General features: G+C 53.9%; 5 protein-coding genes across 5 annotated transcripts; 3 read left to right on the forward strand and 2 right to left on the reverse strand.

The window, feature by feature from the left end:
• Positions 1-308: 308 nt before the first annotated feature.
• On the forward strand, positions 309-1,319 carry MYCGRDRAFT_61371 (protein YOP1; the record flags this gene model as incomplete). Its single annotated transcript, XM_003849899.1, has 5 exons — positions 309-449; positions 514-543; positions 599-818; positions 881-1,002; positions 1,059-1,319. 5 exons carry the CDS (start codon positions 415-417, stop codon positions 1,165-1,167), a joined length of 516 nt encoding a protein of 171 aa, XP_003849947.1.
• Positions 1,320-2,590: 1,271 nt separating this feature from the next.
• Positions 2,591-4,984, reverse strand: MYCGRDRAFT_74532 (SNF2 family DNA-dependent ATPase domain-containing protein; the record flags this gene model as incomplete). Its single annotated transcript, XM_003850419.1, has 2 exons — positions 2,591-3,746; positions 3,807-4,984. The coding sequence occupies 2 exons, from the start codon at positions 4,982-4,984 to the stop codon at positions 2,591-2,593; spliced, it is 2,334 nt and encodes a 777-aa protein (XP_003850467.1).
• Positions 4,985-8,828: 3,844 nt separating this feature from the next.
• Positions 8,829-10,649, forward strand: MYCGRDRAFT_74536 (uncharacterized protein; the record flags this gene model as incomplete). The annotated part of the gene is made up of 3 exons (XM_003849900.1): positions 8,829-9,130; positions 9,359-9,434; positions 9,489-10,649. The coding sequence occupies 3 exons, from the start codon at positions 8,829-8,831 to the stop codon at positions 10,647-10,649; spliced, it is 1,539 nt and encodes a 512-aa protein (XP_003849948.1).
• A 2,712-nt stretch (positions 10,650-13,361) lies between these two features.
• MYCGRDRAFT_46372 (uncharacterized protein) lies at positions 13,362-14,061 on the forward strand (the record flags this gene model as incomplete). The annotated part of the gene is made up of 2 exons (XM_003849901.1): positions 13,362-13,935; positions 13,988-14,061. Coding segments are annotated over 2 exons (648 nt in total), but the record flags the coding sequence as incomplete, so codon positions are not given.
• Positions 14,062-17,050: 2,989 nt separating this feature from the next.
• On the reverse strand, positions 17,051-17,530 carry MYCGRDRAFT_95012 (uncharacterized protein; the record flags this gene model as incomplete). Its single annotated transcript, XM_003850418.1, has 2 exons — positions 17,051-17,211; positions 17,332-17,530. The coding sequence occupies 2 exons, from the start codon at positions 17,528-17,530 to the stop codon at positions 17,051-17,053; spliced, it is 360 nt and encodes a 119-aa protein (XP_003850466.1).
• Between the last annotated feature and the right edge of the window lie 785 nt (positions 17,531-18,315).

Below are 18,315 nucleotides of genomic sequence, written 5' to 3' on the forward strand. Positions count from 1 at the left end.
GTACAACGGCTTTTTTGCTGAATTTGATTGAGATCGGTCGGAAAGACGTTCCAGTTGTTGCCAGGAGCGATGATGTCTTGGATCTCGCACTCGGGCGATTTGGGTGAAGATTGAGTCGAAATTGAGTCGACGGTGATTGTCTCGTGTCGATCGGTAGAACTACCTTAGAGCTAGAAGCCAGCACGACGCGGTCGGTGCCGCGAATTGTGGCAGCTCAATCATCCCTGCCCTGGCGTTTCAGCGACCTAAGCTTCCAAGAATCCCTCAACGTGCAGGAGCGTCATCTCTAAGCACACATCAGTCTTGTCCTTCTCCCACTTTCTTCCCTCAAACAACACCATCGCCCATCACCAACCCACACTCATCACCGCATCAACACCAATACCACCGTCGAACCACCAACAAACCTTCGGAATGTCTGGAAACGCACAGGGCTCCGTCCAAGAGAGGTAAGATCAAGTGCCAGCGGAACCATACTCATGGCAAGGACAAGCACTGATACGGTCGTCACAGGGCACAATACCATCTCTCGCAGCTCGACAAGTGAGTAGATTGTCATAGTACATCCTCTCCAACCTCATCTCCTAACTTCGCAAAGGGAACTGTCGAAATACCCCACCCTCAACAACTTTGAGTCGCAAACCAGCGTGCCCAAGGTCTACATTGCGCTCGGTCTCGGCGCTCTGTACTTCTTCCTCGTCTTCTTCAACATCGCTGGAGAGTTCCTCGTCAACACCGCTGGCTTCGCCATTCCGGCCTACTACTCCCTCCAGGCGTTGTTCACCAGCGGCAAGGCTGATGATTCGCAATGGCTCACTGTGGGTTACTCCTGAGTGCTGTGGCACAAGCAACACTTGAACATACTGACATGCAATGACAGTACTGGGTCGTCTACGCCTTCTTGACCGTGTTTGAGTCCGCCATCAACGCCGTCTACTGGTTCCCATTCTACTACGTGTTCAAGTTCATCCTTGTCCTCTGGATGGCTCTCCCAGCGACTTCGTAAGTGCAGCTCCCAACACCGAAGAAAGCTCGTCCGCTAACACATTCTTCAACAGCGGCGCCCAGGTCGTCTTCCGCTCCCTCTTCCAGCCTCTCTTCGCCCGCTTCTTCAGCGATGAGGCTTCGATCCGCAGCAAGGTCGAGAACGCCGCCAAGAGCCAGTAAAGGAGTTCTTCGAGAGCAGCTTGTCTGTCTGCAGATATCACGAGGCGCGGTCATGGGATAATGCGAACGACGAGATTGCTTTGGTTTACACGCACGGCAGCCTCTCTGAGGCATTGGAAAGGGGGCAGATGCGTTATCAGGATCTGTTGAGTCAGGGAATGCGACGATTGGAAGAGCATTGTTACTGTTATAGGGAGGCTGGATACCGATGCTGCAAGCTACAACAGCGTTGACTTGTTGCTGACGGCCAGCTTGCATAGATACCAAGTTTTCGTGGCTTCGCACGCTGCGGTATGAAACTTGATTGTTGCAGCAGACATCTCTTCCGTATCACTCTCGTGAAGACTGCGGTACTTCCATGGCATCCCCAATGGTCTCCTTTTGCGCCGGAGCGAGGAGAAGTACCTTGGTACAGCACGCGCATGATTCGAGCAAGCATCTTGGGCATCGTCTGTTCGCGGACTTCCCTTCATTGCTGTGAGTCTGACGAGCATGTTGAACAGGTCACACCTTGCGAATAGGCGACCAACAGACCTCTCTGCAGCCCTCACGACGTTCTGCCGAACGATCATCATGCGATCCAAACGAGCATCAGATTCTTGGACTACCCCAACCCTAACCCTACCGACCAGCGTTTCGAACGAGCAAGCGCAGCCCAACGAGGAGCAAGACTTTTCGTGAAATCGTGACACGAATTCATTGAGGAGCATCGGAGCGTAGTTACTGTTTCATCTGCGTGGTGAGTGGTGGTGTGCGATTGGCAGGATAATTTGGATATGTTCAACGTCTCTGTTTCGATGCGCCGTTGAGCTTGGGTAGGAACAACTATACATGAATCACGTCCAATAAAGCATGGTATCTATAAGATGGACACCGTAATAACCTCTATCGATAATAGATTACTTTCACCTGTGTGATCATGTGGAGTAGAGCAGGGACCATGTGAGGGAGAGGGCCTCGCTTTGCTCTGTTCCGGTCTCGTGTGCGACGCTTCCAGCTGATATTGACTCCAAAGTCGACAAAAAACCGCGATCGCAGACTCAGTACGCCTGACCTTGACTTCAGCAATGATGTGCAGTATAACATGACCATCACATAAGATCACAGCATCTAGCACAGCACGATATCGGAGGAACAACATATCATCAACAGCATCAAGCTTGCATTTTCATTACTCCCATCTGTCCCATCCTCATGAACGACCGAAGCTGATCTGCACACGCAAGAAACTGGGGTATCTCGTACTGTCGAAGCAACGCAACTGCGAAATGCAAAATCATGCAGGCCTGTAGTCATGCTCCCATTTTCCGTAACGCCGTGAGAATTCCCTCCTGTCCACCGCAGCACATGCGTTCCGAAAAGCACAACGCCCTTGATTCTTCCTCTCCTTGCTGTCTCATCGCCGTGCAAGCCTGCGTGCGACTCAGCTATTCGGCAAACCATGCGGCACATCGTTCGGCAAGCCATGCGGCATCGTCGAAGACGGCATCTTCAATCTAACCATGCCAGGTCCCTGGCCTGGACGCGGATGAGCGGATGAAGAAGGCACCCCAAGGCCACTCGGCTCGTAGCCATGTCGCTGAAACATGTTCGCCTGGTAGTTCTGATGCGCAGTCTGCATCGACGCGCCCACAGGAGCAGTCGAAGGCGGCATTCTACCCACACCAGCGATCGCACCCGGAGCAGTCGATGCTGGAAGTCTACTCACAGCACCGACACCACCCTTCCGCAACGCACGCGTGTTGCGATTGAGCTGGATCTCTTGCTCGACTTCGAGCTTCTCCTCCGCGGTCAGTGCTTCGTCGTGGCCTTCTTCTTGCAACACTTCGACCGTCGTGATGTGACGGATCAAGTCACCTGATTCATCTTGCTCCCTGATTTGTCGGTTCAGAAGCTTGTCGAGCACAAGCTCGTCTTTGCCCATCCACTGGTGAAGGTCCTCCTGAGGGACTTCGCGGGGAGAGTAAAGGTAGTCGCGTACGCCGAGTGTGGCGTTGCGAGTCGGATTCTTCTTATCCACAACGCGCTGCGTGAGCGACGTCTTGAAGAGTTGCATGTTCTGAATCATGTCTTCAAACGTTCCTCCTACTACCAAGCGGTAGACAAACACAGGCTTGGTCTGACCAAGGCGATATGCGCGGCCAACGGCTTGTTCTTCGTGTGCTGGGTTGAAGCCGAAGTCGAGAATGACCACACGATTTGCACCTTGGATGTCCAAACCTACACCTCCAGCTCGGGTCGAGATGAGCAATGCCGTTGTGGAATCTTTTTGAAAGTTGTCGATGATGGTCTGTCTTCTCGCCACTGGCAGGACCTTGCCGTCGATGCGAGCCGTACTAATGCCCTCCCACTCCAAAGCCTCCTCCACGTAATCAAGGGTTGGTATGCTGGTGGTGAAGACGAGAACCTTGTCGCCGCAGTCTCTTGACATCTCCAGGATGCTGATGAGAGTCGTCATCTTCGCGGACAATACAGTGTCGAGATCGTCACTGATGTCGGCTGTGATGTCTTTGATCGTTGCTTCATCGAAACCGAGGGTGCGCACGCTCTTGCTAAGATCCTCATCGACGGCTTCGACGCTGTCATCATCATCAGTTCGAAGTGGCGTGTTGCCTCCACTGTCGGCTCCCACAGGCGACTCCGAGCGCACGGCCTTCTTGCTTTTGCTTGCTTTGTAACTCGCAGGCGCATTGAGTTTCCTCTTGAATGCGAGAGGGTGGTTGCAGAGCAAGGTGAGGACGGACAGCCAGGCGAACATCATGACCTGGCTGGCCTTTTCATTCTTGCCCCCACCAACCAGTGCCTTCAGATACTTCACATATGCGGCCTGCTGAATCCCGAGCAGCGGCAAGGTGATGACGAACTCTGTCTTGGACTTCAGAGAGCCACGCAGGACAGTGATATCGGCTCGGTTGACTTTCGGCTCGATCTGCGTGCGGAGTACGGCGAGTTTCTTCATGCTCTTGCGAATTTGGTAGGTTGTGCTGTCTCTGCCGTTACCTTCCCTGATCGGCTGCGCGAACTGCTGTCTGAACCATGCTGGATCACCAAGATAATTCGGTGCGGCGAAAGACACAAGCGAGTAGATCTCTTGGACGTCGTTCGACATGGGAGTTCCGGTCAAAGCGATCCTGCTTTGCGTATGTATCCTCTTCACAGCAGCAGAGATCTTGGATTTCTCGTCCTTCAAGTTGTGAGCCTCATCGGCGACCAGAAGTTCGGTGCCTTCCACGAGGTATTTGTCGAGCTTGTCCGCGTCGTGCTCCGAGAATGCGTCTTCCTTTCGTCCAATCTTGCCACGGAATAACGGGTAGCCCATTAGTAGCACGCCTCCATGCTTGTACCAATCTTTCATGTCTTCCAGATGCTTCTCGTTCTGGCGATGCGTGGATAAGCCAACCCTGCTCTCGACAGTGTAGACTTTAGGAAGCTTCTCAGGTGCCCACTTCATCAATTCTCGGCGCCAATTCTGAATTAGGACGACTGGGCAGAGGACGAGCATGCGCAACTGACTTCGCTTCTTCGTCTTCGGTCGAAGCCGTGGCGGAAGCTGCTGACGGATGGTAGGATCTTCCGAGAAGGCAGCTTCGTTTACCGCAATCAGAAGAGCGATGGTCTGCATTGTCTTTCCCAAGCCCATGGTGTGAGCGAGAATGCAGCCTTGGCTCTCCTCATCATCGTTGACCGCTGTGAGCTCGCGCCACATGAACTGTACGCCATCCTTCTGATGGTCCTTCATCTGCTCGGCAATCTTCGGATCAACGAAGATGAATTCTTTGTCATCATCTTTAATCGGATTTACTGGAACTGCGGACATGCTGGGGTCTCTGGAAATCATGTCCTGCAGTTGTTGAGAGTTTGACGAGCGTTGTTCCGCCATCTCCTTGTGCTGCTGCATTCTGATGAACGCTGCAGCTTGTGATTGTTGTGCCCCAGAGTTCAAAGTCGCCTTCTTGACCTTCCGCTTCTTCGCGCTCGGCTCTTCATCCTCGTCACTAGAAAGGAGGCTGACCACGTTGGCGGGTTTTGCGGACGATCGGATTGGCTGATTGAAGAGGCTGCTGTCAATTTTCGCAATGATGCTTTGGAGGTGAGGGAAAAAGGCCAGGCTAAAGTCACGAAAAGCAGCTTCCCAATCGATCGTCTTGGGAAACTCGCCATCCATGATCTCTGGCTTGAGACAGGTCCACACTAAGCTGAGCTTTGCACAGAACACGGCCGTCTCGGACTGCTCGTCGGTTCCTGCGTACTTGATGGTCATCTTGAGGGATCGTAGTGCATCCGAAATGGCCAGCCTGAAACTCAACATGCGTAGTTTGTGGAAGGACGTCTTTATTCGAGCACGGATCTCCTGGCCAGCATCCAGGAGTATCTTGATGATAATGCGTTTGCGGTCTTGATTATCCACGAGATCTTCCATGTCCCAGATCGCAACTTCTGCTGCGGACGCATTTGTAGGAGTTGGGTCATCATAGCTTGGCTTTTGTGACGAGGACTTCTTGATCCGAGCCTTCTTTGAGGAAGGCGTCGCAGAGTCGGAAGACAATTCAATGACGTCGGACTTCGACTTGAATGCAGATGCAGGTCTTGTGGGCGTGGCGAAGACTGGCTTGGGGCTATGCTGGCGGATGAAGCTCTGCGCTTCGGGTAGGCTCACATCCGAGTCGGGATTGAAGTCAGGTGCGCTCTTCGTAGGCGTCGAAAAAATCTTCGAAGGAGTCGGCATGTCTTCATCTGCAGTTCGAGAGGATGGCTCTTCATCGTCAATGTCCGGAGAAGCATCAGGCACATCGCTTTGACCTGACTGATGCGGGCTCCCAGCATCTAAATCCTCGACAATGAAGTCACCTTCACTCCCCTCGCCAGCAGCATCGAAGCCCTGATCGTCGCTCTGAGGCAGAGGCGGAGTGTCTTGCGGGGCATCGGAAACCTGAACGACTTCGTCTCGCTGCGCAGGCTCGACGCTGAAGCGATCGCCTGCTTCTGGAACGAATGCCTGATGTTTGGCCGTCGATGAGTGTTGAGCATTCGTGCTAGATTGGCCTCCACGTCGAGAAACATGGTCCGGCTCAGCCTTGCGCTGCCACACCGAGATTTTCCACAACTCCATCTCTCGATGGTCAACAGTAAGCCGCATACTCTCGCAGATATTGATTAGCTCCCCTTCGGATGTCCAGTCATCGTTTTCCGCGAGTCTCGTCTTCTGCTTGAGCAAGCGGTTCCCGAAGTCTTCTGCCCGTGCCTTCGCATCTTCAATCAGAGCGGCACGAATTCTGATACTGCGCTTCATTCTCTTCCACACGGTCCATGCGCTTGTCTGCTCGAGACGAGGCAGCTGTTTCGCCTGCCATTCAGACACGAACTTCTCGATCTGTTGAGTCACGATGGCTTCAGAGACCTCCCTAGTCAGTGTCTTGCGCCCGTCTTTCTCAGCTTCCGCTTCCGCTTCCTCTTTCTCGATCTCGTTGGCAAGGGAAGAAGAAACGGACGCAGCTCGAGAACCATGATAGGAAGACAAGACTTCCGAGCCATCCTTGGCATCGTACTTTTGCTGGAGAAAATCCCAATTGCCGAGATCCGACTCCTGAGCCATACCATGGTAGTCGCCGCCAGTGTCAAGCTGCTTGCCATTCTCACGATATGCCGCCACCTGGTCGCTGTTGCCACAAAATTGGAAGACAATGGCAGACTGAACCTTGCCCACAGCGTCGCTAATTGCCTTCTGGTAGGGATATTTGACAACGGCATCCCGTCCGTTGCGTACCAAGGCAAACTCCTCTGCGTTGAAGAAGGGCATCATCCGTCGGTTCACATATTGAGCTTCACCAGCAGACGTTTGCACATTGTAGAATTGGAAGTTGGTTTCTGCCAGGTCTCGGTGATAGTCCGTCTCAAGGACGAAAATCTCTTGATTGATGGGAGTGTCCTTGATCTCGCCTCCTAGCTGAGTCTTGCCAAGAAAGATATCATCCACAGGAAGGCTCAGATCGCCAAAGTAGCCAGTGCCGTGATCAGGCGACGTGAGCGAGGGCTCAGGCTGAGTGAGGGTGGTCAGATTCAGCTTCCGACGCTTGCGACCGTGCTGATCTTGAACCTCAATCTCTCCCGGACGAGCGTGCTCGTTTGACTGGTCGTTGCCGCTGGGATCGTAGACCGGTACTGGCGGCGGGTTAACGAGGGTGCTCGCGAGCGCGTGCTGGAGCGGAGCAACTGTCACGTCTGCAATGGAGTTCGGTGTCTGTGGCGCAACGCCGTCCTCTTGCTTGATCCCGAAAGCGGCGGATTGTGCGGCCAATTTTCGGATGCAATGAACGACGGCACTTCTTGCACCCAGAGATTTGACCCCGAAGTCGTTGCGCAATGAAGCCGAGTCAACGACGGTGAGCAGCACTGATCCGGACACATCGTTCTCTTGCAATTCCTGTAGAAAAGGCTCCAAATTAGGTAGTCGGCTGTTGGGGACGTCGGCAAGGTATCGCTGAGCATCTTGACGGAAGAAGTCGCAGACCTGCTCCACGGTCCAGTGGTACGGGTCGTTGGCCATTATGGAGTCGCATCCGTTCAAGGTGAAGTTTCGCTGATCGTGTTATTGATTGTTGTGCTGCGCGGTGTATCGAAAAGCTGCTTGATCTTGGAGACGGCGGCTCCGACGCGCAGCGGGGAAGGCAGCGAGAGTTTTCGCGCTTGAGTCGTTCCACCACAAACGCGATATGTCGGCAAAGCTGATGTGCGTGTTGGAGGTTGTTGTTCGGAAGATAGTTTCCTGTGTGGATGTCGCACAATTATAGGCAACCGACGCTGGTTTCTGCAGGTGCGATGATCTGCGCCGTCAATGAACAATCTGGAAGCAACAATGACCAGCAGGGATGAGGTGATTTTCACGTAGATTCGCTCGTGACAGTTGACAGGTCGAGCGAGCGAGTGAAGATGCAAAGCAAGAAGGTCGGAAGGGAGAGGAGGATAGCTGCCTCGAGGTACCCCCAAAGTGCGGCCTGCCCGAGAGAATGTCGACCCTCGCACCACAACTTTGGTGCAGAAGTGCAGAATCGAAGATATGCGGCGTTGTGATGTGTTGGAATCACAACCAGAAGTCGACTTACTTCTCTCTTGCTCGACTCCGCAAGTGGCTCCTCAGCCGGTGTTGTCTGGCAGTGTGACGAGCACGACGGACTCGACCGTGCCGCAACGATAGGCAATTTGCTTGTCCACAACTTGTGTTCCTGACCACCTAGTGGTACTCCTTCTCTTTCACCTCTCGCAAGCCGCGGAATCGCTCCTCGAAGAGCACTCCGGCGAACACGCTTCACAGAAATCCGCCTTGGTCTTCCGCATATTCAACGGTTAATGATCGCGGTCGGAGATGGTAACTTCGCTCGCATCAAGGTAGGTTGCCCAGGTTCGAATGATGATGGGTTTAGTGGCCCAGGCTGTTCGTGGTATTTCGCAGCTCTGCAGACGCCGTGTGCCTGGAGAAGGCAGGTGGCAGAGTGCGAAGACTTTTGGGAAAGAGCGCCGATAGACGCGAGGTGAGGATTGAATGTGCAAGGGTCCAATGGCGGCAGATCCACCCAGTCTTGCCAGTCAGCGACAAGCACGCCATGAAATACACCAAAAAGTCTGACCATGAGGGTGACATCTCAACAACATACACACCTTCGACGATGTCAGCAAACACATACGCCACATATCCGCCAGAGTTGAGCGAAAATGAGAAGACATACCTCCTCTCAAACCTGAAAGATTGGTCGATCGCCCACGGACTGGCGGTTCGACCAACCCCGGCATATGTCTCTCCGGAACAGGACCCGACGGGAGCATTGGCGACCTCTGCACCGGTGACAATCTTTCCGAGTCTGTTCCCGAAGGGCTGCTTCGAACAGGCAACGTCCGTTGTCAAGGCGTACAATGAGCTGTACTCCGCTATCGCGAGCGACGAGGGATGGCTGACCGGGATCGTCGAAGAGTAGGTGTTCTCCGAGTTCTTCTCTCGTACTTGCGTTTGTTCTCTGAGCAGTCTGAGATAGCCTGTTTGTCACTTTGCGTCTTTCATGAGCAGATTATGCAGCAGCCGAGAGAGAGCTCATGGCGAGTGAATGCTCCGCCAATCGCCCAGTGATCACATGCTTGCTTTCAGCTCGTTGAGCTTGACTGTTGAATCTCCCTTCCACATCAGCTGCTGACATGACACCAGACTCGTCGAGATTGATGATTTCATGGCCGGGCTATGGAAAGTCCACCTTGCCGTCAAGGCCGAAGGTTATGCTCAGGTACGCCTTCCATCACATGGGACATGCCTTGGGCGTCGAAGCTGACTGACGTAGTCATTACAATTGGGACTTTTCCGTTCGGACTACATGGTACACGTCGATCAGTCGGCCTCTTCCAAAGCGACAGTCAAGCAAGTCGAGTTCAATACTATTGCCTCATCGTTCGGTGGTCTTTCAAGTCAGGTGTCGGGGCTTCACAGACATCTCCTTTCCATCGATGCTTATCCGGAGACGTCGTCCACAATCAATGAGTCGTCCCTCCCAGCCAGCGATTCAGCCGCTCTCCTGGCGACTGGCATGGCCAATGCACACAAAGCGTACGGATCTTCCTCGACTGGTCTCCCCACTTGCGTGATCTTCCTCGTACAAGACCCTGAGCGGAACGTCTTCGACCAAAGACATGTGGAGTACTCTCTGAACGAAAAGCACGGCGTCCGGACATTCCGCTTACCGTTCGACCGCGTGCTACAAGACACGAAAGTCGACAAGGACCGAAAGTTGATCTACTCACCACCACAAAACCCGAAGAAGCAGTACGAAGTCTCCGTCGTCTACTTCCGCGCCGGCTATGCACCGACAGAATACACCTCGAAAGCCCACTGGGATGGCCGACTACAAATCGAGCGAAGCGCCGCGATCAAATGCCCAACAGTCCTGACACAACTTGCGGGCACGAAGAAAGTGCAACAAGTCCTCGCCACACCGCACTCTCCACATCTCGCCCGCTTCCTACCAGATGAGCAACAAGCGACATCCGTGCTTCAAACCTTCGCTCCAATTTACCCGCTCGACAAAAGCGAAGCCGGACAAGAAGCCCGTAGACTCGCCACCAATCCCGAAACGGCCGTACGCTACGTCCTCAAGCCCCAACGTGAAGGCGGCGGCAACAATGTCTATCGCAAAGCCATTTCGGACTTCCTTAAAACCCTACCGGAATCCCACTGGCCGGCGTACATCTTGATGGAAATGATCGAGCCGCCCGAGCAGAGCAATACCATTTTCCGCAACGGCGAATTACAGACTGGTGGTGTGATCTGCGAGTTGGGAATCTACGGCGCTTGCTTGTGGGAGACCACGGCGGAAGATGGACAAAGGAAGGTTCTGGAGAATTTTGAGGCGGGCTATTTGCTCCGCACGAAGGGCGATCAGAGTGAGGAGGGTGGTGTGGCGGCGGGCTTTGGGTCGGTGGATAGTCCTTGTTTGGTGGATTTGTGAAAATCTGCGGTGGCAGTCAATGCAGGTACTGACAAGGGTATTGAGTCATCCTCCGTCACTCTCAGTTGGAAGGACAAGTGAGATCGCGGCTCCGCGAACCATACAAGATTAAATTCTCAAGGCGATGAACCGTATCGTACACCGAGCACGCACAGCCGATTTCGCCGCTATCTGTCATGTGCTGACCTCCCCAACGAGTTCAGAATGGAGACACGCCCAACCACATCAACCACGTTTCAGCACTCTTCTTGTTTCGCCGCCAGTAAACGGAAAGAGCCTCTAAACAGAGTCCAACCCAATTCCCGGTTCATTGTCACAGGGACACTTCCAAGCAGGAGAAGGATGAGGGTAAGGTCTTGCGTGGAGGAGATGTGAACATTCGCGTTGGCTTACAATAGCACTTATTGTATTCGACGACGACCGTATTGTATACTCCTGCGAGGTGTTGGATGATGGAGTGAGGTCGAGGATCTGCGAGCGGTCCATGGTAGAGGCTCAACGGAGAAGGCGGCGGATCGTACAACGTGCATGCAGTACCTGATTCAACGTCTGTAGGATTTCGATGCGGAGGAGAGTCCGCACGCGCAGCGTTAACGATATTGATGGCTTGATGCGACGTACTCGGTGTTGGACGTTGGTCTGCCGAACGGTTGAGTTTTTCAAGATACGCTCCAACGCCTCCATCTGCTGCCCTGTGTGCTTTGAAGAAGATCAGTAAGTTCTGTCGTGTATTCCGCTCACCAGGCCAAGTTCCTCATGGGTAGCACCAAAGGTCGTCTGTTCCGTTATCCCATGTGTGGTCCAATGGACGGTGTTTGCGAGAGCATTCTTTGGTGCTACCGCCTCAGGCAGGTGAGCTTATGAGAGCAAGGCCACGTCTGCTTCCTTCCGTCTGCATCCAACGCATCGCTGGAAACCTCCACAACGCATCGATGATGCCCAGACAAGATTCTCTGGCCGCGGTTCCATCGTGCAGACACGCCGTCCCTCCAGCACATGCTATCTCTCCGGAATCTGGCACTCAGCCCTCGAACCCTTGAGCGTTCTCATTCTAGTCGCTCGAGAAGATGCAGATCATTGGGGACAACTTCGAGTCCCGACTTTGCAGGGCATGCAATCTATCTTCTGCGGTCAGGGTCATGAAGGACTAGTCTGAGACTGATGATAGCTGGAGTTAAGGCCTTGGTCCTTCACCTATATGCCATGGTTCTGCACGACTCAGGCTGTCAAAAGCGTTTCGGTATGCGCCATCAGCAAATGCCAGCGTTACATGTCGACATGTTCCCAGATCGTCTCCACTCATACCCCTGTCACAAGCTGCCCTGCTTCCGAATCGCATCCCGACGCGTTCGCCAAGCGCGACCGCCATTGGCTCTTAGCGCGAGGATCTCCACCACTCTTCGGCGGATAGAGTTTAGCTGGCGAAAAGATCAGTCGACCTCATCTCCTCACGAGGATCCATCTCATTTCCGGCGACCCTCACGGAGTCACGGCTCACACCATTCTGCGTCTTTCCGTCGCCGAGGAGCCAGTCGGAGAGCAATCGGAAGAATCTGCTTCTCGCACGCAGCATGGCTGGACGAAGAGCTGCTACGCATTGCATCGCACCAATGCATGCAGCATATAGTGCTGGACTCCAGGATGCTTCCAAGTCTGCGGCCATCGAAAGCCTGCTTTGATGGCGAGATGTTGCAAATGTCCGAACACGAATCATCGTCTCATCGGCGTGATGAATCATTGATGATCGACTTTGATTGATCGATGCAAATCCGCAGGGCTGATCGAGACCTTTCGCTTTCCTCGATGGCCGATTCCCTGTTAAGGAGTTGCAGTCCCGAACTGTTTGATTGCGTGACGTCTGCTCCATGTCCCTGCACGCACGGATGGTGAGCGATTACCTCGAAGAAGATCCACAACGGGCACGTTCTCTGGACACTCTGGTCCATTCATCTGCGACGCCTTTGCCGCTATCGCGAAGTAGCCCTGTCGTTTCGCGAACACCCGCGGGAAGTATGCGGCTAGAGAAATAACGCTGTTCGCTGATCTTCTCGCCGACTGGGTAGATCCTGTCGAGAGTTTCAACTATCAGCAGCCTGATCTGCCGCGAGCAAACTATTGTCTTTAGGCTCTTTATCGCGCGCTTTCTGCAGCTCGACATCTCGCGAACTAGGATCCCGTTTGTGCTGTTCTTTTGGTATACTCGAACTTCCTGGAGATATCGAGCCAACATAACGACCGACAAGCTACGGGTTCAAGTGATCGCACCAGGAGAACGACCGAAGTTGTTTGACATCTATGGAACCTCGATAGCAGCAAGAGCTTGCAGTGAAATGCGCCGAAGCAATCGCAGCTGAATCCTCTCGACAGGCCTTTCAAAACTTCCTTCCCAATTTGGTCTGGACCACTGTGAACATGCGCTTCCAACATGCGCTCGTTGCCTTGCTGGTCTCTCAAACTTGCGCCGAGCGAATAGCTGGTCCGCACAGACTTTACGTTCGTCAAGCCAACAACGACGATGCCTCAAGTGTATCAGAGCGACCCACTGGGCCTTCCACAAACGATGGCGAACGATCAACCATTACACAATCCGCATCGCGAACTGCAAGCGATCAAGACTCACCGACGAGCACTGTCTCCGACGATGAGAAAGCAACATCCTCTGCATCTATCTCTCGAACAGAGATCCCTACAGTGACCGGGGACCCCTCGCCAATGCCTACTGCGATCAACGGTACGACCGGCCCCGAACTACCAATACAACCTCGAATTACACCGGGCCTCGGGGTCGCTGGAGCGTTGCTGATTATTACCGGTGTTGTACTCGGCTTCGTTGGGATCAAACATCGCGCGACCCAGACATTCCTCAGCACAGCTCTGGTGACCGCATTAGGAGTGGTGGTCCTGATCATCTACCTGATGAACCCACCCGTTACCGATGCGATCGAAGGCGCCTTCCTGATTGCCGCAGTATTGGGTGGATGCTTGCTTGGTGGAATGGCATTGATATTCAAAGAGGTGTCGGAAGGATTGGGATGCATTCTCGGTGGATTTTCGCTGGCCATGTGGCTCCTAGTCCTTGCTCCAGGCGGAACGATTCACAACCAGGTCGGCAGGATTGTTTTGATCTGCATGCTATGTGCTGCGGGATTCTGTCTCTACATCTCTCGATTTACACGAGTCTACGGAATCATTGGTTGTACGGCCTTTGCAGGTGCCACTGCGTTCATCTTGGGCGTTGATTGCTATTCGAAGGCGGGATTGAAGGAATTCTGGATATACATCTGGAGTAAGTCAGATGGCGACGTTGGAAGCAGACCGCACCTGCTAACATATGCCAGATATCAACGACGACGTTTTCCCGCTATTCACCAATACCTACCCGATCACGAAAAACATGCGAGCCGAGACCGCCGGAATTGTCATCCTTGCATTCTTCGGAACCATGTCGCAAATCAAGATCTGGAAAATTGTCAAGGAGACCAAAGCGAAAAGAGACGCAGAGAGGACCGCATACGAAGAAGCCCGAGAAGCTGAAGAGGCTGAACTTGGTCGCGATATCGAGGAGCAGGTCAAGCACGATCGAGCGGAGTGGGAGGGCACATATGGCGCCGGAAACCCAAAGCATCTGTCGAAGACGCAGACCACGTCGACCGCTGTGTCGGTCGATGGGTACGGGAAAGGCGTCAGCGAGGTTGATTTGACTTCGGATACCAGGTTCGGCGAAAAGGACCGTTCACTTGCCATGGTGAACATGTCTCCTGATGGGACGCAGCAGGAGGTCAAACGCATGCCCTCGGGTACCAGCTTAAGCGTCGTCACGGGCAGGAACAAAGCATCGGCTGCATCAAGTATGGCCGAATTCGATTTGGGAGTGCAAGGGGGTCAAGCACTCGCTATGCAAGCACCATCTTCGCCCGGAGGCTTGCGAAGCCAATCTCACGAAAGTCTGGCAATATCGCAATCAGCAAGTCAGTGTCCTGCAGACGACTCGCAATCGACTCCTGCTCAGCCGAAGATCGTAGGACTTTCCACCAGGTCACTCGCAGCGAGGGAAGCGCTCGAAGGAAATGACGAACCGGAGCTTCCAATTGAAGAAGACCTGGCATCTTCCGTCGCTGCCACAGCTGCCGAAGCTCCCGATGCAGACGCTCTGTCTGTAATGATGTCTCGACCCGGTTCGATGTTCATCCCGTACCCTGAAAGTGCATCGCCTATTCAAGCTCCCGAGGATATGCCTGAGGAAGAGGACGAAGAGGCATTGTACCTCGGCGTGAAAGACCCGGAAGGTGGTGCGAAGCCGCGAAAGCTCTCGACTGGATCCAAGAGTCCCTCTCCTAGCCAATGCGATCTCAAGGTCACCACGCCAGATGGTGCGGAACAGACTGACCTGAAGAACAAGCTTCCCATCCGAATGTCCAAGGCGGCCATGAAATACCGAACGAACGAATGGGCGAAAGAGGTCAGCCATGCTGAGCCCGAGCCCATAGAGGAGGTGGAAGATCACACTCTCGACGCTGTTCAAATCGAGATTGGCAATGCGGTGGAAGCTGCTCGTGCTGAGGCAAATAATGCGGCACCTGCACCGCCTCCACCGCCTCCAGCACCTGTGCAGATAGCTCCGAAAAGAGTCTCGGTTGCCATACCGCCGACTGTGACGGAGAAGTCCCGACGCGAGAGCACCAAGAACCCCTACCGTCAGAGCGGACGCATCTCCAGCGCGCCCTCCAATGCCGCCGTAGTACAACCGTCACGAGACAGTGAGGACAGCTGGTCTGCTCCACTAGCAAAGCGAACGAGCAGCAACCCGCTGGCCCAAGCAGCCTCTACATCCCCTCTCGAAGACCGTTCGGCCAGCCAACTCCGAACGAAGTCTCCGCGAAGGTCCTCGACACGACAATCCAACACAATCTCACCCATGCCAAGTTCGAGCAACCTCCTGGACGAGCGGAGGGAAAGAATGGAATCACGCCTGACAACAACCTCATTCATGATCCCGACCATCGACGAAAATCCCAAAGCCGCCACCCCTTCTAGCAGCCGACGAAGTAGTACACAGGACAAAGCCTCGCTCTCAGACGGCACCAAGCCTTCAACGAAGACCTCCATCGCCGAGGTCGATGAGACCCTTCCGGACGACGACGAGGACATGACCCTCTCGCAACGCAAAGCGCTTGTCCAACAGCAACAGCAAGCTCTCCAATCCCAGCTCCAATATCACCACAACCAGCCTCCACTCCTCAACCGCGCTCAATCTCAACAACAACACCACCCGCAGACCGCCCACCCTCTCCTCCGCGCCCAGTCTCAGCAACATCACCACCAGCCCTCTCGACCCTACCCAACTCCGATAACTCCTCAAACCTTCAATGCCCACCCACCTCGCCGCGCTAGCACGCACGACACAAACAAAGCCGCGCAGAATTGGTCGCAATGGCGTCAATCCACACAGCAAGACACTTCGGCCTCGAATTTGCACAATCAATCGCTGCAGCACTCTGCAAGTCAGATTGAAGTGTTGAAGAGGCAGAGAGAGCAGGTGGAGTTTGAGAAGGAAGTCAAGCGAAGGGAGGCGGCGGAGGAGCAGGCGAGGAGGGATGCGATGATGAGGATGGGAGGGAGTTTGCATGATAAGCATCGTGCCGCGATGGCGAGGATGCAGGGGAAGGTTGATGTTAAGTGATGAGATGCTGACGATGTGCTCCATGCAAGAAAAGCGGGAGGGCGTTTCGTTTCGTGAGGGCGTTTTCGGTTCGATCACTTTTATGATTGTAGAGGAATGCAGACCTCAGAAGGGCTACGAGGATTGGATGAGAGGAAAAGGGAGTATACCCCACGAACCGGCCACGAACCGATGTTATATCTCGTTCATAATGTTTATATCTCGATTGCCACGGCCGCAGTCTGCGAGGAGCTTTGCGAAGAGAGATAATGGTAAAGAAGCCGGAGACGGCGTGGATGTGAATACAGGACTCCGAGAGAGGAGGCATACATATACACCACGATCTACCATAATTTGCTCATCTTCGTCTTTGCATTCCCAGTCCGTACTGAATAGTCGTTTCAAGGAGAATGGAGGCTCGCACGGCGTGGTATCGTCTTCAAACTTTCGACCCAACCCACTGAGTCGAAGCGCAGAGTTCTACCGAGCATCGCGGCTTGGACACTTAAGTCATTCTTGCGGCTCGAACGGCAACCAGTCACCAAATCATTCCTTGCTCTGTGTTCGAGCATCACGCCGAATTCATTCCTGGCTAACACCCACAAAGCCGACTCAAACAAGCCGTAGCCTTCCCGGCAGAAAATTTCACCCACCGCCTTCGCTCAACTCCGGCCATTTTGTCCCACGATACACACGCTATGCAGAATTTCCGTTATCGTCGTTCAGTGATGACGTATATCGTTCACTTCTTTCCCGCCTTCTTCTTCCTCGGGTGCGAGGGGAACGAGACCTGATTTCTGGGCTTCTTGTTGGATTTGCGCTCGAACTTCAAGGCCTGAGCGGACTTTCGGCGTTGGACTTCGCGTTTACTGCGGCGAGGTTTGGACGGATCCATGTCGACGTCTGCGTGTTCAAAACGTGTTAGTCGGAACGGAATGAAGACGGAAAAGTCTCTCCTTGAGCAGAGCAAAGTCTCCCGCTTGTGGCATGGAGTTCTTCCGCTGAGTATAGCCTGCAACGTACCATCGTCTGCATCCTCAGCTGCCTTCTCCTCCTCGGGCTTCGTCTCCTCGACCTCCATCTTCTCTTTTGGCGCACTAGCAAGCTCGAGTAGCTTCGCATTCATTCGTTCATTGCGGGCGGTCTCGACGGGTCCAAAGACTCGCTTTTTGAGGACGGCCTTGTTCTTCTTGATTCCGGAGGATCGCGCACTTCTTGCCATTGTGAAGCGTGTGTTTTGGGTAGCGACTCAGTAGTGACAGGTAATGTAAGAATACGAAGGACTTTCAGTGAAGTTCAGCACATTATTTTATCGCAGGGTTGACCCAGCGAACGGAGGCCGGTCCGGTCGAGAGCCGGCGGCAGATCGTGGCGCTAAATCTAGGCGAGCCGTTGGACATCCGACTTTGAAGGAAACGACACCGGAAGGAAGGCGACTGGCAGGCACGGTCAGAGACTCGACATTCACTGAAGGAGAAGAGGACTCTCCTGCGACCGGAAGTGCTGTTCTGCCGCCTGAAGTGCTGCCTGGACAGTCCTACACGCGACGACTCTTCACGAGCGAGGACGAGATCGTGGGTCCCGCATCTTCACATGTTGCCGGTTGATTCGAAGTGAATTCACAAGGCACAAAATGCTCGACGTCACGCATGCTCTCGCTTGACACACCACCACGGCCGACTCCTCTTCCTCTTATGCGCATCGATAACGCGCCCGCTCGAACATCCTCGCCGCCATCGATTCCTCGCCGCCAAAGCTGGCCTCTGCGCCAAGCCGATCCAGACCATACATCGCAGATATCACGGGAGTCAGCGCAGACAAGAGATCGCTTTGAGGGATATGGCATCGAATGGGCTCAGTTTGCAGCAGCAGAAGGGCTCGCTGGAGACGCGCATCAAGCTGCTCATCAACAACGATCTAAAGACCATCTGCCGGGAGTTCGACTATCAGGTGTCTGGCACAAAAGCAACTCTCCAACAGAGAGTCATTGAGGGTGAGGACATTCCT

The sequence above is a fragment of the Zymoseptoria tritici genome, chromosome 8 (genome assembly GCF_000219625.1).
Source record: "Zymoseptoria tritici IPO323 chromosome 8, whole genome shotgun sequence".
In the NCBI taxonomy this organism is placed as follows: domain Eukaryota; kingdom Fungi; phylum Ascomycota; class Dothideomycetes; order Mycosphaerellales; family Mycosphaerellaceae; genus Zymoseptoria; species Zymoseptoria tritici.